General features: G+C 45.0%; 1 protein-coding gene across 2 annotated transcripts in view; it reads left to right on the top strand.

Annotated features, from left to right (window-relative positions):
• DDX1 (DEAD-box helicase 1) overlaps positions 1–27,083 on the top strand; it is a 53,209-nt gene continuing 26,126 nt past the window's right edge. Inside the window, exons 1-8 of one of the 2 annotated variants that reach the window (XM_038745315.1) lie at positions 1–82; positions 11,796–11,847; positions 12,367–12,430; positions 12,656–12,685; positions 16,331–16,427; positions 22,363–22,410; positions 22,846–22,929; positions 24,677–24,760. In XM_038745315.1, coding sequence (XP_038601243.1) covers positions 67–82; positions 11,796–11,847; positions 12,367–12,430; positions 12,656–12,685; positions 16,331–16,427; positions 22,363–22,410; positions 22,846–22,929; positions 24,677–24,760 — 475 coding nt within the window. In that variant the 5' untranslated portion in view covers positions 1–66. The other variant, XM_038745324.1, reaches the window with a different exon arrangement.

The raw sequence follows: 27,083 nt of genomic DNA, 5'->3' as shown, positions 1-27,083 counted from the left end.
CAGCGCCCGGCGCAGGCGCGTTGGCGGCCTGACGGACGGCGGGGCGGACGCCAGCGGGGCAGCAAGATGGCGGCCTTCTCCGGTGGGTCCGCGCCCGGGGCGTCTACTACGCTGCTCTCCACACGGTCAGCGCCCGGCTGGCGGCATCGTTATAATATTACCATCATAATGATAATAGTAGTGGTATTTGTTAAGCGCTTACTGTGTGCCAAGCGCTGTACTAAACGCCGGGGTAATGATAATGATGGTAATGGTATTTGTTAAGCGCTTACTATGGGCCAAGCACTGTGCCAAACGCCGGGGTAGTAATTATAATAATAATAATAATAATAATGGTATTTGTTAAGCGCTTACTATGTGCCAAGCACTGATCTAAACGCCAGGTTACTAGTAATAATAATAATAATAGTATCTGTTAAGTGCTTACTATGTGCCAAGCACCTTACTAAACGCCGGGGTAATAATAATGATAATAAGGGTATTTGTTAAGCGCTTACTATGTGCCAAGCGCTGTTCTAAGCGCCCGGGTAATAGTAATGCTAATAAGAGTATTTGTTAAGCGCTTACTATGTGCCAAGCGCTGCTCTAAACGCCAGGGTAATTGTAATACTAATAAGGGTATTTGTTAAGCGCTTACTATGTGCCAAGCGCTGTACTAAACGCCGGGGTAGTAGTAGTAATAAGGCTATATTTGTTAAGCGCTTACCATGTGCCAAGCGCTGTTCTAAACGCCGAGGTAGTAGTGGTGATAGTAGTAATTATAATAATGGTATTTGTTAAGCGCTTACTATGTGCCAAGCACTGTTCTAAACGCCCGGGTTATAGTAATACTAATAAGGATGTTTGTTAAGCGCTGACTATGTGCCAAGCGCTGTTCTAAACGCTGGGATACCACTGCTAATAATAATGATGGTACTTTGTGGGCGCTTACTATGTGCCAAGCGCAGTTCTAAACGCTGGGATACTACTACTACTACTACTAATAATAATGGTATTTGGTAGGAGCTTACTATGTGCCAAGCGCTGTTCTAAACGCCGGGGCACTACTACTGCTAATAATAGTATTTGTTAAGCGCTTACTATGGGCCAAGCACTGTACTAAACGCCGGGGTAATAATAATGATAATAAGGGTATGTGTTAAGCGCTGACTATGTGCCAAGCACTGTACCAAACGCCGGGGTAGTAATTATAATAATAATAATAATGGTATTTGTTAAGCGCTTACTATGTGCCAAGCACTGATCTAAACGCCAGGTTACTAGTAATAATAATAATAATAGTATCTGTTAAGTACTTACTATGTGCCAAGCACCTTACTAAACGCCGGGGTAATAATAATGATAATAAGGGTATTTGTTAAGCGCTGACTATGTGCCAAGCGCTGTTCTAAACGCCGGGGTACTACTACTGCTAATAATAGTATTTGTTAAGCACTTACTATGTGCCAAGCACTGTGCCAAACGCCGGGGTAGTAATGATAATAATAATAATAATAATAATAATGGCATTTGTTATGCGCTTACTATGTGCCAAGCGCTGTTCTAAACGCCGGGGTAGTAGTGATAATAATAGTAATAATAACAATGGTATTTGTTAAGCGCTTACTATGTGCCAAGCACTGTTCTAAACGCCAGGGTAATAGTAATAATAATAATGGTATTTGTTAAGCGTTTACTATGTGCTAAGCACTGTTCTAAACGCCGGGGTAATAATAATGATAATAAGGGTATTTGTTAAGCACTTACTATGTGCCAAGCACTGTGCCAAACGCCGGGGTAGTAGTAATGAGGATAGTACTTATAATAATAATAATAATAGTGTTTGTTAGGCACTTACTATGTGCCAAGCACTGTTCTAAACGCCGGGGTAGTAGTAATAATAATAATAATAATGGTATTTGTTAAGCGCTTACTATGGGCCAAGCACTGTCCTAAACGCTGGGGTACTAGTAATGGTGATAGTAGTAATAATAATAAGAAGAAGAAGAATGACAATAATAATGGTATTTGTTAAGCGTTTAGTATGCGCCAAGCACTGTTCTAAGCGTCGAGGTAATAATAATAATAATGGTGTTTGTTAAGCACTTACTATGTGCCAAGCGCTGTTCTAAACGTCGGGGCAGTAGTAGTAATAATAATAATAATAATAATAATAATGGTATTTGTTAAGCGCTTACTATGTGCCAAGCACTGTCCTAAACGCCGGGGTAGTAGTAATGATGATAGTAATAATAATAATGATAATACTAATGGTATTTGTTAAGCGCTTAGTATGCGCCAAGCGCTGTTCTAAACGTCGAGGTAATAATAATAGTAATGGTATTTGTTAAGCACTTACTGTGTGCCAAGCACTGTTTTAAACGCCGGGGTAGTAGTGATAATAATAATGGTATTTGTTAACCACTTACTGTGTGCCAAGCGCTGTTCTAAACGCTGGGGTAGTAGTAGTGATGATAGTAATAATAATAGTAATAATAATAATGGTATTGGTTAAGCGCTTACTATGTGCCAAGCGCTGTTCTAAACACCGGGGCAATAATAATAATAATGATGGTATTTGTTAAGCGCTTACTATGTGCCAAGCGCTGCTCTAAACGCCGGGGTAATAATAATGATAATAATGGTATTTGTTAAGCGCTTACTATGTGCCAAGCGCTGCTCTAAACGCTGGGGTAATAATAATGGTAATAATGGTATTTGTTAAGCGCTTACTATGTGCCAAGCGCTGCTCTAAACGCCGGGGTAATAATAATGATAATAATGGTATTTGTTAAGCGCTTACTATGTGCCAAGCGCTGCTCTAAACGCCGGGGTAATAATAATGGTAATAATGGTATTTGTTAAGCGCTTACTATGTGCCAAGCGCTGCTCTAAACGCCGGGGTAATAATAATGATAATAATGGTATTTGTTAAGCGCTTACTACGTGCCAAGCACTGTTCTAAACGCCGGGGTAATAATTATGATAATAATGGTATTTGTTAAGCGCTTACTATGGGCCAAGCGCTCTTCTAAACGCCGGGGTAATAATAATGATAATAATGGTATTTGTTAGCGCTTACTATGTGCCAAGCGCTGTTCTAAACGCCGGGGTAATAATAATGATAATAATGGTATTTGTTAGCGCTTACTATGTGCCAAGCGCTGTTCTAAACGCCGGGGTAATAATTATGATAATAATGGTATTTGTTAAGCGCTTACTATGGACCAAGCGCTTTTCTAAACGCCGGGGTACTAATAATGATAATGTATTTGTTAAGCGCTTTCTATGTGCCAAGCGCTGTGCTAAACGTCAGGGTAATAATAATAATAATAATAGTATTTGTTAAGCGCTTACTATGTGCAAAGCACTGCTCTAAGCATTGGGAAGGTTACAAGGTAATCAGGTTGTCTCACATGGGGCTCACAGTCTTCATCCCCGTTTTCCAGATGAGGGAACCGAGGCCCAGAGAAGTGAAGTGACTTGCCCAAGGTCACACGGCTGACAATTGGCAGAGCTGGGATTTGAACCCACGACCACTGACTCCAAAGCCCGGGCTCTTTCCACTGAGCCACGCTGCTTCTCAACTACGGTTGAATGAATGAGTCAGGAGGTCGTGGGTTCTAATCCCGGCCCCGCCTCTTGCCTACTGTGTGACCTTGGGCAAGTCACTTCACTTCTCTGGCAGCGTGGCTCAGCGGAAAGAGCCCGGGCTTTGGAGTCAGAGGTCCTGGGTTCAAATCCCGGCTCTGCCGACTGTCAGCTGGGTGACTCCGGGCAAGTCACTTGGCTTCTGTGGGCCTCAGTTCCCTCATCTGTAAAATGGGGATGGAGACTGTGAGCCCCCCGTGGGACAACCTCATCACCTTGTAACCTCCCCAGCGCTTAGAACAGTGCTTGGCACATAGTAAGCGCTTAATAAATGCCGTCATTATTATTATTATTCTCTGGGCCTCAGTTACCGCACCTGTAAAACGGGGATGCAGACGGTGAGCCCCATGGGGGACAGCCGGATTATCTTCTCTCTCCCCCAGCGCTTAGAACAGTGCTTGGCACGTAATAAGCGCTCAACAAGTGCTATCGTTGTTACTGTCATTATTATTCCGGTGTCGTTCTCGTCCCAGCGCTAAGTACAGTGCCCAGTAAGCGTTCAATAAATGCGGATAAATGAATGAATCAGATTCCCCGCAGACAGTTGGGCAGAATTGGGGAGGCGCCGTGGAAGGACCTGGATTCTAATCCTGCCTCATCCCCTTGTCTACTTGTCTACAGAGAAGCAGCGAGGCTCAGTGGAAAGAGCCCGGGCTTGGGAGTCAGAGGTCGTGGGTTCTAATTCCGGCTCCGCCACTTCTCAGCTGTGTGACCCTGGGCAAGCGGCTTCACTTCCGTGCGCCTCAGTTCCCTCATCTGGAAAATGGGGATGAAGACTGTGAGCCCCACGTGGGACAACCTGATCACCTTGTATCCCCCCCAGCGCTTAGAACGGTGCTTGGCGCATAGTAAGCGCTTAACAAACGCCATCATTATTATTATTATTGTCTACAGAGAAGCATCATAGCTCAGTGGAAAGAGCCCAGTCTTGGGAGTCAGAGGTCATGGGTTCAAATCCCGGCTCCGCCACTTATCAGCTGTGTGACCTTGGGCAAGTCGCTTCACTTCTCTGTGCCTCAGTTCCCTCATCTGGAAACTGGGGATGAAGACTGTGAGCTCCGTGTGGGACAACCTGATTACCTTGTGTCTCCCCCAGCGCTTAGAACAGTGCTGTGCACATAGAAAGCACTCAACAAATGTTAAAATTATTAATTATTATTATTTTTACTGTGTGACCTCGGACAAGTCACCTCACTTCCCTGGGCCTCGGTTACCTCATTCATCCCTTCATTCGTACAATCATATTTATTGAGCACTTACTTTGTGCAGAGCACTGTACTAAGCGCTTGGGAGAGTACAAATCGGCAACATTAAAAGACGGTCCCTACCGAACAACGGGCTCTTCTGTGAAGGGCAGCGAATGTGTCTGTTTATTGTTCTGTTGTGCCCTCTCACGCGCTTAGTACAGTGCCCCGCAAGTAGTAAGCGCTCAATAAACATCTAGACTGTGAGCCCACTGTTGGGTAGGGGCCGTCTCTATATGTTGCCGACTTGTACTTCCCAAGCGCTTAGTACAGCGCTCTGCACATAGTAAGCGCTCAATAAATACGATTGATGATGATGCCTGTCTCTATATATTGCCGACTTGTACTTCCCAAGCACTTAGTACAGTGCTCTGCACACAGTAAGCGCTCAATAAATACGATTGATTGCTTTGCACATAGTAAGCGCTTAATAAATACCATCATTATTATTAATATTATTGCACCGTCCCAAGCGTTCCATATTTTTACTCGTTTCGACCAGTACATAGCTACAGTGCTCCGCACATAGTAAGCGCTCAATAAATACGATTGATGATGATGATGATTCTACTTATTTATACTGATGCCTGTTTACTTGTTTTGATGTCTGTCTTTCCCCCCCTTCTAGACTGTAAACCCGGTGTGGGCAGGGATTATCTCTCTTTATTGCTGAATCGTAGTTTCATTCCTTCATTCATTCAGTCGTATTTATTGAGCGCTTCCTGCGTGCAGAGCACTGTGCTAAGCGCTCGGGAAGCCCAAGTCGGCAACATCTAGAGACGGTCCCCACCCAACAGCGGGCCCACAGTCTAGAAGGGGGGGGACAGACAACAAAACAAAACATATTTACAAGATATAGAATAGGAAATAGTAATAGTACAGTGCTTTGCACACAGTAAGCGCTCAATAAGTACGATTGATTGATTGATTAATAGGGACCATTTTTGTTGGGTAGGGGCCGTCTCTTTATGTTGCCGACTTGAACTTCCCAAGTGCTATGCACACAGTAAGCGCTCAATAACTTAACTAATAGGGACCATTTTTGTTGGGAAGGGGCCGTCTCTTTATGTTGCCGACTTGAACTTCCCAAGCGCTCAGTACAGTGCTCTGCACACAGTAAATGCGATTGAATGAGTGAACGAACGAATGAATGCGATCGAATGAATGAATGATAGTCCCCAAGAGAGATGCTGAAGCTGCAGAGCTAGTGCAAAGACGGTGGCTTTGCAGTCACAAGGTTGTGGGTTCTAATCCCACCTCATCCCCTTGTCTGCTGTGTGACCTTAGGCAAGTCACTTCACTTCTCTGGGCCTCAGGTACCTCCTCTGTAAAATGGGGATTCAGACTGTGAGCCCCATGGGGGGCAACCGGATGACCTTGTATCTACCCCAGCGCTTAGAACGGTGCTTTGCACATAGTAAGCGCTTAATAAATGCCATTATTATTATTATTATTATTCTACCCCAGCGCTTAGAGCGGTGCCTGTCACATAGTAAGCGCTTAATAAATGCCATTATTATTATTCTTCTACCCCAGCGCTTAGAACGGTGCCTGTCACATAGTCAGCGCTTAATAAATGCCATTATTATTCTTCTTCTACCCCAGCGCTTAGAGCGGTGCCTGTCACATAGTCAGCGCTTAATAAATGCCATTATTATTATTCTTCTACCCCAGCGCTTAGAGCAGTGCCTGTCACATAGTAAGCACTTAATAAATGCCATTATTATTATTCTTCTACCCCAGCGCTTAGAACGGTGCCTGTCACATAGTAAGCACTTAATAAATGCCATTATTATTATTCTTCTACCCCAGCGCTCAGAATGGTGCCTGTCACATAGTAAGCGCTTAATAAATGCCATTATTATTCTTCTTCTACCCCAGCGCTTAGAACGGTGCTTTGCACATAGTAAGCGCTTAATAAATGCCATTATTATTCTTCTTCTACCCCAGCGCTTAGAACGGTGCCTGTCACATAGTAAGCGCTTAATAAATGCCATTATTTTTATTATTCTACCCCAGTGCTTAGAACGGTGCCTGTCACATAGTCAGCGCTATGGGAGTTTGGAATTTGGGAAGTTAGTTTGGAAGCCCGTGTTCCTCAGTGGCCGGACAGACCCTTCCTTGGGCCAAGAGGGATGTGACCTTTTAGACTGTGAGCCCACTGTTGGGTAGGGACTATCTCTATATGTTGCCAACTTGTACTTCCCAAGCGCTTAGTACAGTGCTCTGCACACAGTAAGCGCTCAATAAATACGATTGATTGATTGATTGATGACCTGGGAAGTGGACGGGCTGTGCAGAGACCGGAGGGACGGAGCCTAAAAGCCTGGTGCCTAAGGACAAGGACAACGAGAAGAGACGGGGAGGAGGACGAAGGAAAACAATTTAGGCCCTCCTGGGGCCCCGGGGACCAGCCATTTTCGAAACCAACTGAACAGTGGCATGTACTGAGTGTTTACCATGTGCAGGGCACTGTACTAAGTGCTCGGGAGCGCACAAGTTTGCAGTCTACAGGGCGAGATAAATATTAAAATAAATTATGGATATTTACCCGAGTGCTGTCGGGGTAATATCAAGTGCTTATGGTTTAGACACCGAGGCCGTGGGCAGGGATCTCATCCACCACCTGCATTTACAGTCTAGAGGGTGAGATAAATATTAAAATAAATTATGGATATTTACCCAAGTGCTGTCAGGGTAATATCAAGTGCTTATGGTTTAGACACCGAGCTCGTGGGCAGGGATCTTGTCCACCACCTGCATTTACAGTCTAGAGGGCGAGATAAATATTAAAATAAATTATGGATATTTACCCGAGTGCTGTCGGGGTAATATCAAGTGCTTATGGTTTAGACACCGAGCCCGTGGGTGGGGATCTCATCTACCACCTGCATTTACAGTCTAGAGGGCGAGATAAATATTAAAATAAATTATGGATATTTACCCGAGTGCTGTTGGGGTAATATCAAGTGCTTATGGTTTAGACACCGAGCTCGTGGGCCGGGATCTCGTCCACCACCTGCATTTACAGTCTAGAGGGCGAGATAAATATTAAAATAAATTATGGATATTTACCTGAGTGCTGTTGGGGTAATATCCAGTGCTTATGGTTTAGACACCAAGCCCGTGGGCAGGGATCTCATCTACCACCTGCATTTGCAGTCTAGAGGGTGAGATAAATATTAAAATAAATTATGGATATTTACCCGAGTGCCGTCGGTAATATCAAGTGCTTATGGTTTAGACACCAAGGTCGTGGGCAGGGATCTCGTCTACCACCCGCATTTACAGCCTAGAGGGCGAGATAAATATTAAAATAAACTATGGATATTTACCCGAGTGCTGTCGGGGTAATATCAAGTGCTTATGGTTTAGACACCGAGCTCGTGGGCGGGGATCTCGTCTACCACCTGCATTTACAGTCTAGAGGGCGAGATAAATAGTAAAATAAATTATGGATATTTACCTGAGTGCTGTCGAGGTAATATCAAGTGCGTATGGTTTAGGCACCAAGCCCGTGGGTGGGGATCTCATCTACCACCTGCATTTACAGTCTAGAGGGTGAGATAAATATTAAAATAAATTATGGATATTTACCCGAGTGCTGTTGGGGTAATATCAAGTGCTTATGGTTGAGACACCGAGCTCGTGGGTGGGGATCTTGTCTGCCACCTACATTTACAGTCTAGAGGGTGAGATAAATATTAAAATAAATTATGGATATTTACCCGAGTGCTCTCGGGGTAATATCAAGTGCTTATGGTTTAGACACCAAGCTCGTGGGCAGGGATCTCGTCTACCACCTGCATTTACAGTCTAGAGGGCGAGATAAATATTAAAATAAATTATGGATATTTACCCGAGTTCTGTCGGGGTAATATCAAGTGCTTATGGTTTAGACACCGAGCTCGTGGGCGGGGATCTCGTCCACCACCTGCATTGTATTTTTGCACAGTGTTCTGCACACAGTAAGCACTCGGGCACAGATCCAAGTGCCTTGGCAATACAGAAGGCATTGGGGAAATGAGGGCTTAGGGAAGGCTGCTTGGGAGAGATTTAAAGTATAGTCTTTGATTGGGATAGGTAGTGGAGGAAGCCAATTGAAGTAGGTTTCCAGCATTGGGAGCTGGAGAAGGAAATAAAATGCTTGAAGTCTTAAGGGTCAGAAAATTTAAGGGGGGGACATGGGTTAAATGAAAACCGTGGGCCTTGGAGAGGAAGGTGTAAGGTGACGTTTAAAGAGTTACGATCAGTATAACTAACAATAGGTGCTTCTATCGAATTGGCTGGGATTTATTTGATAAATCCTGTACTCCTGTATTCAATTATCACTGATTCTGAACTGTACATCGTTGTTAACAACATGCTGTTTAGAAATGCAGTTTACCAGAGATGCTACTGAAAGTCTCAAGTGTACTATAGTTAAACCTGCCAGGGCGCCTGAATCTTTTTTCTCTCATCTGCAAAGTATTTTTCCCCTTCTCCCTTCATCTCTATAAGCGGTGAATCAGATTAGTTTTTCTGTGCAGGGAAAGGGTACCTCGTGTGAGGATTTTTAGACTGTGAGCCCACTGTTGGGTAGGGACTGTCTCTATATGTTGCCAACTTGTACTTCCCAAGCGCTTAGTACAGTGCTCTGCACACAGTAAGCGCTCAATAAATACGATTGATTGATTGATTGATTGAACATGCCTCTGTAATTATGTCTTGGGAACTGTATAATATAGAGCAGTATGCCTTTTGGTTATCTGGTTGATTGGGAGGAAAACTACCTAGAGCTTTGAGCTTCGGCTGCCTCGACCCTTCCTGAATTGGCCATAATCAATCAATCGTATTTATTGAGCGCTTACTGTGTGCTAAGCGCTTGGGAAGTACAAGTTGGCAACATATAGAGACAGTCCGTACCCAACAGTGGGCTCACAGCCTAGAAACATAACAGTAGAGGAGGCGAGAATCACCTTGAAATGGAAGCTTTTTGAGAATTTTTGAAATGCTGTTATCGAGTAAGCTAATTTATAAAGCTTTCCCGGTAGGCAAACCAGTATTAGGAAGGTAAGGTTTGAAAGTGGAATAACAAAATCATTTTCCAATACTGAGCTTTGGAAAATGGCTAGCACTGGCCGGCAGCCATAAAGCCTATATATTTGAGAAGAGAGCTTTAAAAAAAAAAAGGTTTTTAGCTACCTTGCTGCCAGGGTAACAGCACACCCAAGTTTTCATTAGCCTGCTTCAGTTAGTCCTTAGCTTGCCTCGTAGCCCCTTCATCCCTTTTCTCTGTTTTTGTCCCTCCTTCGTTTGTTCCCATTCCCTATTCCCAGCGGCCGCGGTTGTTCAGGGGAGCTGTGAAGGAGACCAGGGAATTCCGGTCAGATTATCTCTTGACCTAAAGTGGGTGCAGCAGGAAAGTGTTTTGCCTGGCAAAGGAAGAATCATTTTCTGTAGGACTGATGCAAAATTGAGGACCGCCCCCCCCCACCCCCAACTTTTCCAGGAATAAAGGCTTATTGGAAGAAATGCAGTGGATACTACAGGGAAGTAGCACGGTAGAAGGCCCAGGAAGAGTTTATTAGTAGAGACAAGGAGGATGGGGCCACAGATTATTAAAGAAAAGTGTTGGGTATGTTAAATGCTTCGTCTATAACCCTGAAAGTGGGTGGCCAGAAGAGGAACCATCACATTGTTCATTCATTCAATCGTATTTATTGAGCGCTTACTGTGTGCGGGGCACTGTATTCATTCAATCGTATTTATTGAGCGCTTACTGTGTGCGGGGCACTGTATTCATTCAATCGTATTTATTGAGCGCTTACTGTGTGCGGAGCACTGTATTCATTCAATCGTATTTATTGAGCGCTTACTGTGTGCGGAGCACTGTATTCATTCAATCGTATTTATTGAGCGCTTACTGTGTGCGGAGCACTGTATTCATTCAGTCGTATTTATTGAGCGCTTACTGTGTGCAGAGCACTGTAGTAAGCGCTTGGAAAGTACAACTCGGCAGCAAATAGAGACAGTCCTTACACAACAATGGGAATAAACCTCCCTCAACCTTTTTTTTATTTAAAAAAATGGTATTCAGTGCTTACCGTGTGCCAGACACTGTAGTAAACCCTGGGGTAGATGCAAGTTTATCAGGTTGGGCACATGGGGCTCAGAGTCTTAATCCCCATTTTACAGGTGAGGTGACTGAGGCCAGTGGATTGCTGGCCTTATTGGGGATGAACTCTTCACAGCTGCCCAGTAGAATGAAGAAGTGAAATAATAATAATAATGATAATAATGGCATTTATTAAGTGCTTACTGTGTGCAAAGCACTGTTCTAAGCGCTGGGGAGGTTACAAGGTGATCAGGTTATCTCAAGGGGGACTCACAGTCTTAACCCCCATTTTACAGATGAAGGAACTGAGGCCCAGAGAAGTTAAGTGACTTGCCCCAGGTCACACAGCAGGCAATTGGCGGAGCCAGGATTTGAACCCGTGACCTCCGACTCCAAAGCCCGGGCTCTTTCCACTGAGCCACGGTGACTGAGGCCAGTGTATTGCTGGCCTTATTGGGGATGAACTCTTCACAGCTGCCCAGTAGCATGAAGAAGTGAAATGACTTACCCAGGGTCACCCAGCAGAGCCAGGATTAGAACCCAGGTCCTTATTCATTCATTCAGTCATATTTATTGAGCGCTTACTGTGTGCAGAGCACTGTACTAAGCGCTTGGGAAGTACAAGTTGGCCACATATAGAGCCGGTCCCTACGCAACAGCGGGCCCGTGCTCAACCCACTAGGCCACGCTGCTTTTGTTGCCACTATCACGGGTGTTAATAGATCTGTCACGGTATAGGTCCTCTTACGTTCTTACGCTTCGTGGGCTTTAGCTATTGTGAGTACATTTGTAATTTAATGAATTTTTACAATGCTTTCTTACAGAAATGGGTGTTATGCCAGAGATAGCTCAAGCTGTGGAGGAAATGGACTGGCTGTGAGTATATTGGCTGTATATATGTTTGTACATATTTATTACTCTATTTATTTTACTTGTACATATCTATTCTATTTATTTTATTGTGTTAGTATGTTTGGTTTTGTTCTCTGTCTCCCCCTTTTAGACTGTGAGCCCACTGCTGGGTAGGGACTGTCTCTATATGTTACCAACTTGTACTTCCCAAGCGCTTAGTACAGTGCTCTGCACACAGTAAGCGCCCAATAAATACGATTGATGATGATGTTTGGCTAAATATATTCTTGGGACACCGTGCTAGATTCTAACTTGCGGTTAATAGTACGTAGGTCACCGAACGTCACATCCAGACAAGAGAATGCACCTGCCCCTTGATATTCCGAAATTTTTTGTTTTGTGAAGATCTTAGGCCTTTACTTCACTGGAATTTTGCTTATTGAGTAATTTCCTCTCACTTCAGATCTTTGTTTTGTTTTGGAACTAGCTTCTAGTCTAGATTTTCGTATTTTCCACTCGTCCTCACAATCTGCCTCTTTGCAGCCTCCCCACCGACATCCAGGCCGAGTCCATCCCGTTGATTCTAGGAGGAGGTGATGTGCTCATGGTATGTGTAGTAATTTACTAAGCCAGAAACATAGGAGCAAGATATCTTTTAAAATTGCCGTACAGTTAAAATCCACGTAGACATTTTTAAAAAATCATGCCATTGTATTTCATCATCGTTAGAAAATGTTGTCTTGGAAGATTACTTTTTGTTACCTGTGAGATTAATTGAAAAATACCTTCCAATTGCTGATGCCCATCTTGAAATAATTTGTTTCCCTTGCAGGCCGCAGAAACTGGGAGTGGAAAGACTGGTGTAAGTAATAAATATAAAATGATTTCATCCTCCAGAAGATTAAATTGGAAAGCGTGTCATGTCTGGCTGATTCCTAGCTTCGAAGTTTCGTCGAAACGTGTGTTTTTTACTGATGCTCTCTGAACCGTAAAGTGTTTTTTTGTTTTTGAAACGGAGCTTTAGTTCAGTAGCGTGAGGAGTGTCCTTGAGTGTAGTTTTAAGCTGTCTCTAAGGCACTCGTATGGACTGTTCTGTCTCTCTCCTCTCTCACTTCCCACTGAGTTCCCGCTGCCTCCGATTACGCTCCCGTAAGCCCCAGATGATTTGTGGATTTGCGGATTTGAGCAGCAAATCCGAAGCAGGAGAGAGCAGGTTTTTCTGGGAGAGAGGAGGAGAGGACCAAGAGCCGCAAATCCGAAGCAGGAGAGAGCAAGTTTTTCTGGGAGAGAGGAGGAGAGGACCAAGAGCCGCAAATCCGAAGCAGGAGAGAGCAGGTTTTTCTGGGAGAGAGGAGGAGAGGACCAAGAGCCGCAAATCCGAAGCAGGAGAGAGCAGGTTTTTCTGGGAGAGAGGAGGAGAGGACCAAGAGCCGCAAATCCGAAGCAGGAGAGAGCAGGTTTTTCTGGGAGAGAGGAGGAGAGGACCAAGGGCCGCAAATCCGAAGCAGGAGAGAGCAGGTTTTTCTGGGAGAGAGGAGGAGAGGACCAAGGGCCGCAAATCCGAAGCAGGAGAGAGAAGGTTTTTCTGGGAGAGAGGAGGAAAGGTCAGGTGATGGGTGTTGGCATGGGAGCAGCTGCTTAAACTCATGATAGACAATCAATCAATCAGTCGTGTTTATTGAGCGCTTACTGTGTGCAGAGCACTGTACTAATCGCTTGGGAAGTACAAGTTGGCAACATATAGAGACGGTCCCTACCCAACAGCGGGCTCACAGTCTAGAAGGGGGAGACAGAGAACAAAACATAGTAACAAAATAAAATAAATAAAATAAATTATGTACAAGTAAAATAGACAACCCATCAGGCTGCAGATGGGGGGCTTGGCTTGGGCGGGGAGGGAGTTTGGAGGTGGGAACGAGGGGGCCGCTCCTCTCCTTGCCCTCCCCCCTGCTTCAGCTCAGCAGCTCCCCTCCCTTCCAGCCCGGGGTCACTCGGGGCATAGCGTGTTGGCGGCAAATAATAATAATAATAATGGTATTTGGGGTCACTTGGGGCAAAGCGTGTCGGCGGCAAATAATAATAATAATAATAATGGTATTTGCTAAGCGCTTACTATGTGCCAAGCACCGTTCTAAGCACTGGGGTAGATACAAGGTAGTCAAGTTGTCCCACGTGGGGCTCACAGTCTTAATCCCCATTTTACAGATGAGATAACTGAGGCCCAATGAAGTGACTTGCCCAAGGTCACACAGCAGACATGTGGCAGAGCAGAGCAGCAGGAGCGGTACCCCCAGGAATCATCCAGCCAACCGCCGCTTCCTCGGCTCTGCTTCCAGAGAGGGGAGACGAATACGAGGTGGGGGGACGGGCGGGAAGAGACAGTCAGCTCCCCTCCTAGCCCGTCTTTAAGCACTGCCTCGACTTAGCTAGTAGGTGCCGGCAGGAGGAGGTGGGGGGGAAGAGGGTACTAATAATAATAATGATGGCATTTGTTAAGCGCTTACTATGTGCGAAGCACCGTTGTAAGCGCTGGGGAGGTGACAAGGTGATCAGGTTGTCCCACGGGGGTCTCACAGCCTTCATCCCCATTTGACAGATGAGGTAAATGAGGCCCAGAGAAGTGACTTCAAAAAGAGTCACACAGCTGACGATTGGCGGAGCCGGGATTAGAACCCATGACCTCTGACTCCCAACCCCCGGGCTCTTTCCACCGAGCCGCTCTGCTTCCCTTAGGGTAGCCAAGACAGGGTGAAGATGGGGTCACATATGTTGAAGGTTCCTCTCCAGGCTACATCCGGCCTTCCCGCCCCTCGGCCACATTTCCAAAGAGACTCTTTCTCCAGTTAACATTTTGCGATCCGTTCACCGTTGGCAAATGGTGACATCGGGTTACTGTTAGTTTTCCTGTTGGGCCACAGTCCACTAGCTATTTCCAGCCGTAATAATAGAATGCCATAGTACAGGTGCTCAGTACAGTGCTCCGCACACGGTAAGCGCTCAGTCAGTACGATTGACTGAAATGAAGAACGCCGAGGCCGATTTTTGATCTATATAAGTGTAAGAACCCACCTCCCTCAGTGCTTCAAGTCAAGCCCTGGTGGTAAATTAGCCACTTTTAGGGAAGCATGAGCTCTTTCCGACTACTAAGAGCCCCTGTCCGGTGTATTGCTGGCCACACTGGGCCCAAACTGTTGTTTTGCTGTCTGTCTCCCCCTTCTAGACTGTGAGCCCACTGTTGGGTAGGGACCGTCTCTATGTGTTGCCAACTTGGACTTCATAAGCGCTCAATAAATACGATGGAATGAATGAACGGCTGCCCAGTAGAAGGAAGAAATTAACGCATCTGCTCATGGGCCTAAATAGTTCCCGCCGAGGGCAGATTGGCTTAACAGAGTTGTGTTTCCCGGGTCCCAACAGGCTAACCCCGCTTTATGGACAGAGATTCCCCGCAATTGGTGACTTAGTCTAGTTTTTGAGGCGGTTTGGGCACTTGGTTAGCGAGGAGGGGTTGGGGCAGAGGAGAGAGGCAGGGTGGGTCTCCCTTAGCCGGGCCAGGGGACGGTGATGGCCACCGAAAGGACTTGGGGAGCGGCCCCTCTTACCTATTGGGGTCTTCACTCTGAGCCGTAGAGCGGCGGGACTCCACAAGAGTCCGTCAGGCTAACCCCGCTGCGGATGGAAAACGCCCTACTGGAGATCGAGTACAGGCATCTAGACCGTGAGCCCGCTGTTGGGTAGGGACCGTCTCTATACGTTGCCAGCTTGGACTTCCCAAGCGCTTAGTCCGGTGCTCTGCACACAGTAAGCGCTCAGTGAATACGATTGATTGATTGATTGATTGGAGTATTAGGTCAGAAGGGTAGAGAATTTTGGAGTATTTGGATTGGAATGATTGAGGATAAAAGTTTGAGGTCAAGAACAGGAACTTTGCCCTTCTTACCCCACCTCCCTTGGCTCCTTCTACATCCCAGCCCGCACACCCCGCTCCTCTGGGGCTGACCTTCTCACCGTGCCTCGTTCTCACCTGTCCCGTCGTCCAGCCCCGGCCCACATCCTACCTCTGGCCTGGATCGCCCTCCCTCCCCAAATTCACCAAAGAATCACACTTTCCCCCACCCACTTCCAAGGCCTACCTAAGGCTCACCTCCCTCAAGAGGCCTTCCCAGACTAAGCCCCCCTTTTCCTCAGCTCCCACTCCTTTCCACGTCCCCAACTCACTCCCTTTCCCCCACCCAACAGCTCTTGTGTACATATGCACATGTCTGTTAATGCCTATTTACTTGTGTTGATGTGTATACATCTGTAATTCTGTTTATATTGATGACCGTTTACTTGTTTCGATGTCTGTCTCACCCCCCCTTCCAGACTGTAAGTGTGGGCAGGGATCGTCTCTCCCTATTGCTGAATTGTACTTTCCAAGCACTAAGTACAGTGCTCTGCACACTGTAAGTGCTCAATAAATATGAATGAATGAATAAAAGGAGTCCTTTTTTTCCCCCCTTTCTAGGCTTTCAGCATTCCAGTTATCCAGATAGTTTACGAAACACTCAAAGACCAGCAAGAAGGCAAAAAGGGAAAAGCAACCATCAAGACTGGTGGTTCAGGTAATTCGTGCAAGTTAAATGTTCTTTCGGGAACTTCTTTTTTTCCACAAATCATTTCGGAAGTCAAAAGGCGGTATAGGGGATTTCATTTTAATGTCATTATTTTAGGAGCACGTAGGGCCTGTAGAATATTAAGAGGTCGAAACATTACAGGGGTAACGGACATATTTATTACTCTATTTTACTTGTACATATCTATTCTATTTATTTTATTTTGTTAGTATGTTTGGTTTTGTTCTCTGTCTCCCCCTTTTAGACTGTGAGCCCACTGTTGGGTAGGGACTGTCTCTGTATGTTGCCAACTTGTACTTCCCAAGCGCTTAGTACGGTGCTGTGCACACAGTAAGTGCTCAATAAATACGATTGATTGCTTGATTGATCTTAGGGATGGGGCGAAAAAATGGAAAATTAGAGAATAGTTCTCGCTCCCCAAATAGGGCTTTCTCCATTTTTTTCTTCCCCCAAAATCCGTCGCTTGGGAGAGAACAATACAGTAGAGTTGGTGGACACGTTCCCTGCCTACAAGGAGTTTGCCGTCTAGAGGGGGAGACATTAAGATGAATGGCTGATAGGGGAAGGAGAGAGTATAAGGATATGGAAGTAAAGTCTGGCTGGGGAGGATGCACGGAATCCAAGTGCGTAGTCATGGAAGAAGGGAGTGAGGAGCAGAGAAGCAGCGTGGCTCAGTGGAAAGAGCCCGGGCTTTGGAGTCAGAGGTCATGGGTTCAAATCCCGGCTCCGCCAACCGTCAGCTGTGTGACTGTGGGCAAGTCACTTCTCTGGGCCTCAGTTCCCTCATCTGTGAAATGGGGATTAAGACCGTGAGCCCCCTGTGGGCCAACCTGATCGCCTTGTAACCTCCCCAGCGCTTAGAACGGTGCTTTGCACGTAGTAAGCGCTTAATAAATGCCATCATGAAGGGAGTGTGAGTAGGAGAAACAAGGGCTTAGGAAAGGCGTCTTAGGAGATAGGTGATTTTTTAGCAGGGCTTTGAAGTTGGGGAAAATGGTGGCTGTCAAATATAACAGGGAGAGAGTTCCAGGCCAGTGGGAAGATGTGGGCTTTATTTATTTATTTATTTTACTTGTACATATCTATTCTATTTATTTTATTGTGTTAGTATGTTTGGTTTTGTTCTCTGTCTCCCCCTTTTAGACTGTGAGCCCACTGTTGGGTAGGGACTGTCTCTATATGTTGCCAATTTGTACTTCCCAAGCGCTTAGTACAATGCTCTGCACATAGTAAGCGCTCAATAAATACGATTGATGATGATGATGTGGGCAAAGAGTTGGCAGTAGACAAGACTGAGGTACAGGGAGTAGGCTGGCGTTAGAGGACCGAAGTGTGCACATGGAGTTGGAGTAGGTGGTGGTCGACTAGGTGAGATAATAGGGTTAAGGTAGGCGATTGAATGCCTTAAAGCTGAAAAATATAATTTTAATGAGCATTTTTTGGAAGTATCAAACCAACCTCTCCAGCAGCGCCTCGTAACCGCCCATCTGTATCTTTTTTGAAAATTCTTTGTAAACGATGACCAAGATACTTTTCAGGGTTCAGGAACTTTTCAAGTCGTTGCAGTTGTTTTTAATGGTGTTTGTGAAGCATTTACTATGTACTAAGCCTAGGGTAGGTACAGGCTAATCAGGTTCTAGACTTCTTCTAGGTAATCTTCTAGACCGTGAGACCGTTGTTGGGTAGGGACCGTCTGTCTATGTTGCCAACCTGTACTTCCCAAGCGCTTAGTACGGTGCTCCGCACACAGTAAGCGCTCAGTAAATACGATTGAATGAAGGAATGAGGTTGGACACAATGTCGCACATTCTTAATCTTCATTTCACAAATGAGGAAACTGAGGCCTGGCATAGGGGATGGAACACAGGCCAGGGAGTTAGAAGGCCACGGGTTCCGATCCCGCCTCTGCCGCTTATCTGCTGTGTGGCCTTGGGCAAGTCACTTTGCTCTCTGGGCCTCAGTCACCTCATCTGTAAAATGGGGATCGAGGCCGGGAGCCCCACGGGGGACAGGGACTGTGCCCAACCAGATTTGCCCGTATCCACCCCAGCGCCTAGTAATGATAATGATGGTATTTATTAAGCACTTACTATGTGTGTCTGGCACACCGTAAGCACTTAATAAACACCACTATTATTATTATTAATAATAACAGTGTCTGGCACACCGTGAGCACTTAATAAATACCACTATTATTATTATTAATAACAGTGTCTGGCACACAGTAAGCACTTAATAAACACCACTATTATTATTATTAATAACAGTGTCTGGCACACCGTGAGCACTTAATAAATACCACTGTTATTATTATTAATAACAGTGTCTGGCACACAGTAAGCACTTAACAAATACCACTCTTATTAGCATTATTATTAATAACAGTGGCACACAGTAAGCACTCAATAAATGCCACTAGTATTATTATTCGCATTAATAATAGCTCAGTCGAGAGTGGTGAAATCAGGATTAGAACCCCAGGTCCTTCGATTCCCGGGCCCGTGCTCTTTTCAGCGGGCCACGCTGCTGCTTTTATTTCCCTTATTTCAGTAATCGATTTTAATGACCGCAACGCAGAGCTCATCCGACTGAGCGTGCTTTAGGGGCCGGGAACCTACCAGTTGGGAGTAGCGTGGGTGTCGACTCGGTAGGAGCTATTGCCCGTTCGTCCTTGGGAGCGCGAGGCAGGGGCCGTTATGTTCACCTTCAGAACATCTTGAGCAGGAGATAGCTCCTCACCCTGGGCTTCAAGGCTGTCCATCCCCTCGCCCCCTCCTACCTCACCTCCCTTCTCTCCTTCTACTGCCCAGCCCGCACCCTCCGCTTCTCCGCCGCTAATCTCCTCACCGTACCTCGTTCTCACCTGTCCCGCCATCGACACTGGGCCTGGAATGCCCTCCCTCTGCCCCTCCGCCAAGCTAGCTCTCTTCCTCCCTTCAAGGCCCTGCTGAGAGCTCACCTCCTCCAGGAGGCCTTCCCAGACTGAGCCCCTTCCTTCCTCTCCCCCTCGTCCCCCTCTCCATCCCCCCGTCTTATCTCCTTCCCTTCCCCACAGCACCTGTGTATATGTATATATGTTTGTACATATTTATTACTCTATTTATTTTACTTGTGCATATCTATTCTATTTATTTTATTTTGTTAGTATGTTTGGTTTTGTTCTCTGTCTCCCCCTTTTAGACTGTGAGCCCACTGTTGGGTAGGGACTGTCTCTATATGTTGCCAATTTGTACTTCCCAAGCGCTTAGTACAGTGCTCTGCACATGGTAAGCGCTCAATAAATACGATTGATGATGATGATGGTGATAGCTCACCACCTTCCACCCCACCCCATCCAGAAGTGAGCCAAAATGGCACCTCTCCAACTTACCCTGAGTTGGCAGGATTTAGCCCTGCCTGGTCGGAGACCAGTGGAGTTTCCGTTGTCTTCACAAGATGGAAGAGCAGAGCTGTCCACACTCCTTCCCTTCGCCCTTCTCTCCCTTCTCTTCTCCTCCCCCCCGCCATCCTCCCACGTTTTCTCCCTCCCCTCTTCTTTGCCCTCTCTCCCTCTTCCTTCTCTCTCCCTCTCTTCCTAGCTCCCGCTCCCTATTATTATTTTATTTCGTTCTTGCACTCTGCCTGGAAGTATGAAGTGTCATTTTGGCTGTTCTGCCCCAATCAATCAATCAATCAGTCGTATTTATTGCATGCTTACTGTGTGCAGAGCACTGCACTGAGCGCTTGGGAAGTCCAAGTTGGCAACGTATAGAGACGGTCCCTACCCAACAGTGGGCTCACAGTCTAAAAGGGGGAGACAGAGAACAAAACCAAACATACTAACAAAATAAAATAAATAGAATAGACATGTACAAGTAAAATAAATAAATAAATAGAGTAATAAATATGTACAAACATATATACATATATACAGGTGCTGTGGGGAAGGGAAGGAGGTAAGATGGGGGGATGGAAAGGGGGACGAGGGGGAGAGGAAGGAAGGGGCTCAGTCTGGGAAGGCCTCCTGGAGGAGGTGAGCTCTCAGTAGGGCCTTGAAGGGAGGAAGAGAGCTAGCTTGGCGGATGGGCAGAGGGAGGGCATTCCAGGCCCGGGGGATGACTCCCTCTCTTCCTAGCTCCCGCTCCCTATCATTATTTTATTTCGTCCTTGCACTCCACCTGGAAGTATGAAGTGTCATTTTGGCTGTTCTGCCCCAATCCATCAATCAATCGATCGTATTTACTGAGCGCTTACTGTGTGCAGAGCACTGTACTAAGCGCTTGGGAAGTCCAAGTTGGCAACAGATAGAGACGGTTCCTACCCAACTGTGGGCTCACAGTCTAAAAGGGGGAGATAGAGAACAAAACCAAACATGCTAACAAAATAAAATAAATAGAATAGATATGCACAAATAGAATAAATAAATAGAGTAATATGTACAAACATATATACATATATGCAGGTCCTGTGGGGAAGGGAAGGAGGTGAGATGCGGGGGGATGGAGAGGGGGACGAGGAGGAGAATGTGCCTTCTAACTCTGTTGCATGGTATTCTCCCAAGTGCTTAGTACATATATGTTGCCAACTTGTAATAATAATAATGTTGGCATTTGCTAAGTGCTTACTATGTGCAAAGCACTGTTCTAAGCGCTGGGGGGGATACAAAGTGATCAGGTTGTCCCATGTGGGGTTCGCAGTCTTAATCCCCATTTTACAGATGAGGTAACTGAAGCTCAGAGAAGTGAAGTGACTTGCCCAAAGTCACACAGCAGACGTGGCGGAGCCGGGATTCGAACCCCTGACCTCTGACTCCAAAGCCCGGGCTCCTTCCACTGAGCCATGCTGCTTCTCCCAAGCGCTTAGTACAGTGCTCTGCACACAGTAAGCGCTCAATAAATCCGATTGATTGATTGATTCATACAGTGCTTTTCAGAATTAGGTGGTAGATGCCGGTGATTGATCGAAAAGAAGAGATGTCAAGTGAGGTGCTTTTGTGATCTACAGCATCCTGAGCTCAGATTTCCTGGGGAAGAGGAGACTTAGATAAGGAATTAAAATTTCTGAAGTCTCCTCTTTTGAAACAGCCCAATTTAAAACCATTTGTGGCTCTTAGGGAAGCAGCGTGGCTCAGTGGAAAGAGCCCGGGCTTTGGAGTCAGAGGTCGTGGGTTCGAATCCCAGCTCCGCCAACCGTCAGCTGTGTGACTTTGGGCAATCAATCGTATTTATTGAGCGCTTACTGTGTGCAGAGCACTGTACTAAGCACTTGGGAAGTACAGGGGCAAGTCACTTCACTTCTCTGGGCCTCAGTTCCCTCATCTGCAAAATGGGGATTAAGACTGTGAGCCCCCAGTGAGACAACCTGATCCCCTTGTAACCTCCCCAGCGCTTAGAACAGTGCTTTGCACACAGTAAGCATTTAATAAATGCCATCATTATTATTATTATTATTTTGAGGAGATCGTTTGCATTCTATAAATAAGGCTTGCGACAGATTTGTGTCTAGTCACACCGGAAGTGTGTCTTTCTCCCTACCCCTTTTCAGCAAAGAAATCAAGATTAAAGGAGAAACTCAAACTCAGCATGAAGTATCTTATAAATGAAAGCGCAGTAAAACTCGGTGTTCATGGGCAAGTACATTTTATAGGCAGAAAAAGAATTAAGGGGAATTAAAAAAAAACCACAAGATAATGTTGGGATTTGGGGCATATTTTTCTCAAACCTCTCCGATGAAAAGAGAAAGTACGAAAAGAAAAATGAAAAGATTTTGAAACGAGGCCGAAAGTCATAAGTGGAATATTTTCCTGCTCATACAGTACTTCAGAGGTCTTTTGTCACTGGACCAGCAAAGCTGGAGAATGACGATGTTCCTAGAGTATTGCAGTTTGTTCAGAATTATAATATTTGGCGTAACGTACTTTTCATTTCAAAATTGTCTTCAACAGTGCTTAACAAATGGCAGATGAACCCATATGATAGAGGATCTGCTTTTGGTAAGTGGATACACTACATTTTTTTAGAAGAAAACAGCTTAAATTGCAGTGATCTGTCATCCTTGGTCACACTTGGACCATTTTAATAATATTTTTGAGTTCAGCCGCAGCAGTCTCTTTTATGGTATTGGCAGTTACTGAGAGAGCTTCAAACACTTTTAAAATATTGTCATAAATGTGATTTTTAGTCAAGTGAAGCCGAAAGTTCAAGATGATATCTGAAATTTTGTGTCCACTTTCAGGTTCTGTACTCTTTTGAGTTGAAAATATTAACTTTGTCATTAGATTTATGGATTATTTGGTGTCCGACTCCAGTGTTTGCTAAGTACACGGGAAGGCCCTAATATTTTGCTGAAAGCCAGGGAAAGTATTTAAAACGTTATCTTGATGCCGTTCTAAAATATCTCTCTCTTGTTGCATTTTTCTCTATCGTAGCAATTGGGTCTGATGGTCTTTGTTGTCAGAGCAGAGAAATGAAGGAATGGCATGGCTGTAGATCTACCAAAGGCGTAATGAAAGGTAGATGTGTGTTTGAAAACTTTTCGGGCGTTTAAAATCTTGGCTCCTTTGCCGCTCTTCACTCTTCTCTCTTTCCCATTTGTGTTTTCTTCCCTGTCGATTCTGGTCTCTTTCAATTCTGTTAGTTTCTCTCTTGGCTCTGGCTTAAGGTTAAACTTGACAAGTTAATCCTTTTTGACTTCTTGCCTCTGTGTTCCCTTTCCTTTCTCCCTGTTCCTTATGCTCCGTAAAATGACATTCCCTCAAATAGCCAGAGTATTGCTTTTCTTGAACTAATCTCTCACTGAGAAGCAGCGTGGCTCAGGGGCTTCGGAGTCAGAGGATGTGGTTTCTAATCCCGCCCCCGCCACTCGTCTGCTGCGTGACCTTGAGCAAGCCATTCACTTCTCTGGGCCTCAGTTCCCTCCTCTGTAAAATGGGGATAAAGACTGTGAGCCCCTCGTGGGACAACCTGATTGCCTTTTACCCCCCCGGCGCTTAGAACAGTGCTTTGCACATAGTAGGTGCTTAACAAATCCCATTATTATTATTATTATTATTATTATTATTATTATTATCATCAGGACAACCTGATCACCTCATATCTACCCCAGCGCTTAGAACAGTGCATGGCCTATAGTAAGCGCTTAACAAATACCTTAATTATTAAGAGAAGCAGCGTGGCTCAGTGGAGAGAGCCTGGGCTTGAGAGTCAGAGGTCGTGGTTTCTAATCCCAGCTCCGCCACTTGTCTGCTGTGTGACCTTGGGCGAGCCGCTTAACTTCTCTGAGCCTGTTCCCTCATCTGTAAAATGGGGATGAAGACTGTGAGCCCCACGTGGGACAACCTGATTGCCTCTTATCCCCCCAGCGCTTAGAACAGTGCCTTGCACATAGTAGGCGCTTAACAAATCCCATTATTATTTATTATTATTATTATTAAAAAGATCTGGGCTTACCAAAGTGAGAATTAATTTTAAACCACATAGACATCCATGGAAAGCGTATGTAAAATTCACAAAATTAGCACTTGCTTCTACAATTCAAATGAGAAGTAATTTTAAACCACGTAGACTTCCATGGAAAGCATATGTAAAATTCACAAAATTAGCACTTGGTTCTACAATTCAAATGAGAATTAATTTTAAACCATGTAGACTTCCATGGAAAGCATATGTAAAATTCACAAAATTAGCACTTGGTTCTACAATTGAAATGAGAATTAATTTTAAACCACGTAGACTTCCATGGAAAGCATATGTAAAATTCACAGAATTAGCACTTGGTTCTACATTGCAAATGAGAATTAATTTTGAACCATGTAGACTTCCATGGAAAGCGTATGTAAAATTCACAAAATTAGCACTTGGTTCTACAGTTCAAATGAGAATTAATTTTAAACCACGTAGACTTCCATGGAAAGCATATGTAAAATTCACATACTTGGTTCTACAATGCAAATGAGAATTAATTTTAAACCATGTAGACTTCCATGGAAAGCATATGTAAAATTCCCAAAATTAGCACTTGGTTCTACAATTCAAATGAGAATTAATTTTAAACCATGTAGACTTCCATGGAAAGCGTATGTAAAATTCACAAAATTTGCACTTGGTTGTACAATGCAAATGAGAATTAATTTTAAACCATGTAGACTTAGTTGAATTGTAGGACCAAGTGCTAATTTTGTGAATTTTACCTATGCTTTCTATTTTAGGACATTCTTTTCAAATAAGATAATAAATGATCGATTTATTTTTTTAAAATAGGAAAACATTACTACGAAGTATCCTGCCATGATCAAGGATTATGTCGCGTCGGCTGGTCCACTCTGCAGGCTTCCTTAGACTTGGGTAAGTCCAAGCGCTTAGAACAGTGCTCTGCACATAGTAAGCGCGTAACAAATGCCATCATTATTATTATTATTATTATTAAGTGTCCCCAGAGTAAGAAAACGGTGCAAGTATTACCAAGCCGCAGGGCTGCCCGATGTGAAGTCCATCACAGTGAGAGAAAATGCCGCCGACCTAGAAATCGGATTTTCTGAATCATTGAGTCCGTAGGGATGTGGGGTGACGGGCCCTAGCCCCTTAATTGATGTTGATGTAGTTATTCAGAAGCTGTGATTTAATGGGCGATTCAGATTAGACCCCGATTCATCCAGCCTGTCTCTCCCGTGTAGTTAGGGCTACGGGGAAGCTACGGTTAAAATGTGTCGGTAGTAGTTGCAGTGGTGTTAGTATTTACTGAGTGCAAACGCACCGTCCTAAATGCTGGGAAAGGAGGACACAAGTGATAATACAGACATGGTCCCTGGCAACCGGAGGGAGGATTCGCCATCTGAGAAAGGCTGGGGATTGTATATATGTATATATGTTTGTACATATTTATTACTCTGTTTATTTATTTATTTATTTTACTTGTACATATCTATTCTATTTATTTTGTTAGTATGTTTGGTTTTGTTCTCTGTCTCCCCCTTTCAGACTGTGAGCCCACTGTTGGGTAGGGACTGTCTCTATATGTTGCCAATTTGTACTTCCCAAGCACTTAGTACAGTGCCTTGCACATAGTAAGCGCTCAATAAATACGATTGATGATGATGATGATTTACTGAGTGCAAATGCACCGTCCTAAATGCTGGGAAAGGAGGACACAAGTGATAATACAGACATGGTCCCTGGCAACCGGAGGGAGGATTCGCCCTCTGAGAAAGGCAGGGGATTGTATATATGTATATATGTTTGTACATATTTATTACTCTGTTTATTTATTTATTTATTTTACTTGTACATATCTATTCTATTTATTTTATTTTGTTAGTATGTTTGGTTTTGTTCTCTGTCTCCCCCTTTTAGACTGTGAGCCCGCTGTTGGGTAGGGACTGTCTCTAGATGTTGCCAGTTGGTACTTCCCAAGCGCTTAGTACAGTGCTCTGCACATAGTAAGCGCTCAATAAATACGATTGATGATGATAATGATTGTAAACTGCCAGCTCCCCGTGGGCAGGGAACGGTGTTCTCTCCCAGGTGCTTAGTACAGCGCTCTGCGGACTGTAAACTAAGCACGCAGTCAATACGATCGAGGAGGTTGGCACCAGAAACATAACGAAGCAAAACGGGACTGTGAACCCACTGTTGGGTAGGGACTCTATATGTTGCCAACTTGTACTTCCCAAGCGCTTAGTACAGTGCTCTGCACACAGTAAGCGCTCAAGAAATACGATTGATTGATTGATGGGCTGATTAACGATAAGTACGAAGTTTCAGGCCCATAAAGGCTCAGATCGGGAGTCACCGAACCCAGAGCTTCAGTCACGGGGCCGTCCCCGGCGGTCTGGCGTGGGGGGAATAGCGAAGGGCTCAGGCTGCCGTGTGACCTTGGGCAAGTCACTTCACTTCTCTGGGCCTCGGTTCCCTCATCTGTAAAACGGAGATTAAGAGTGTGAGCCCTATGTGAGCCACAGTCCCTTCTCGACCGTGAGCCCACTGTTGGGTAGGGACCGTCTCTATATGTTGCCAACTTGTACTTCCCAAGCGCTTAGTACAGTGCTCTGCACACAGTAAGCGCTCAATAAATACGATTGATGGTGTGGAAACCGAGGCACCGAGACGGGAAGCGACGTGCCCGAGGTGTCACAGCAGACGAAGTGCCGGAGCTGGGATTAGAACCCGGGACCTGTGACTCCAGGCCCGCGCTCTTTCCGCTAAGCCACGCGGCGTCCTTAAGCGGAGTCCCAAAATGGGAGGCAGCGTGGCCCATTAGAAAGAGGATAGAATTGGGAGCCGGGAGTCCTCTTTCATTCATTCATTCATTCATTCAGTCAGTCGTATTTATTGAGCTCTTACTGTGTGCAGAGCACTGTACTAAGCGCTTGGGAAGTCCAAGTTGGCAACATCTAGAGACGGTCCCTACCCAACAGTGAGCTCACAGTCTAGAAGGGGGAGACAGACAACAAAATCAATCAATCAATCAATCGTATTTATTGAGCGCTTACTATGTGCAGAGCACTGTACTAAGCGCTTGGGAAGTACAAATTGGCAACACATAGAGACAGTCCCTACCCAACAGTGGGCTCACAGTCTAAAAGGGGGAGACAGAGAACAAAACCAAATATACTAACCAAATAAAATAAATAGAATAAATATGTACAAATATCCTCAGCTCTGCCACTGT

Source organism: Tachyglossus aculeatus, chromosome 1 (genome assembly GCF_015852505.1).
Source record: "Tachyglossus aculeatus isolate mTacAcu1 chromosome 1, mTacAcu1.pri, whole genome shotgun sequence".
Taxonomy (NCBI): Eukaryota; Metazoa; Chordata; class Mammalia; order Monotremata; family Tachyglossidae; genus Tachyglossus; species Tachyglossus aculeatus.
Note: the sequence above shows the minus strand (reverse complement) of the source record. Positions and strands in the feature narration are given on the sequence as shown.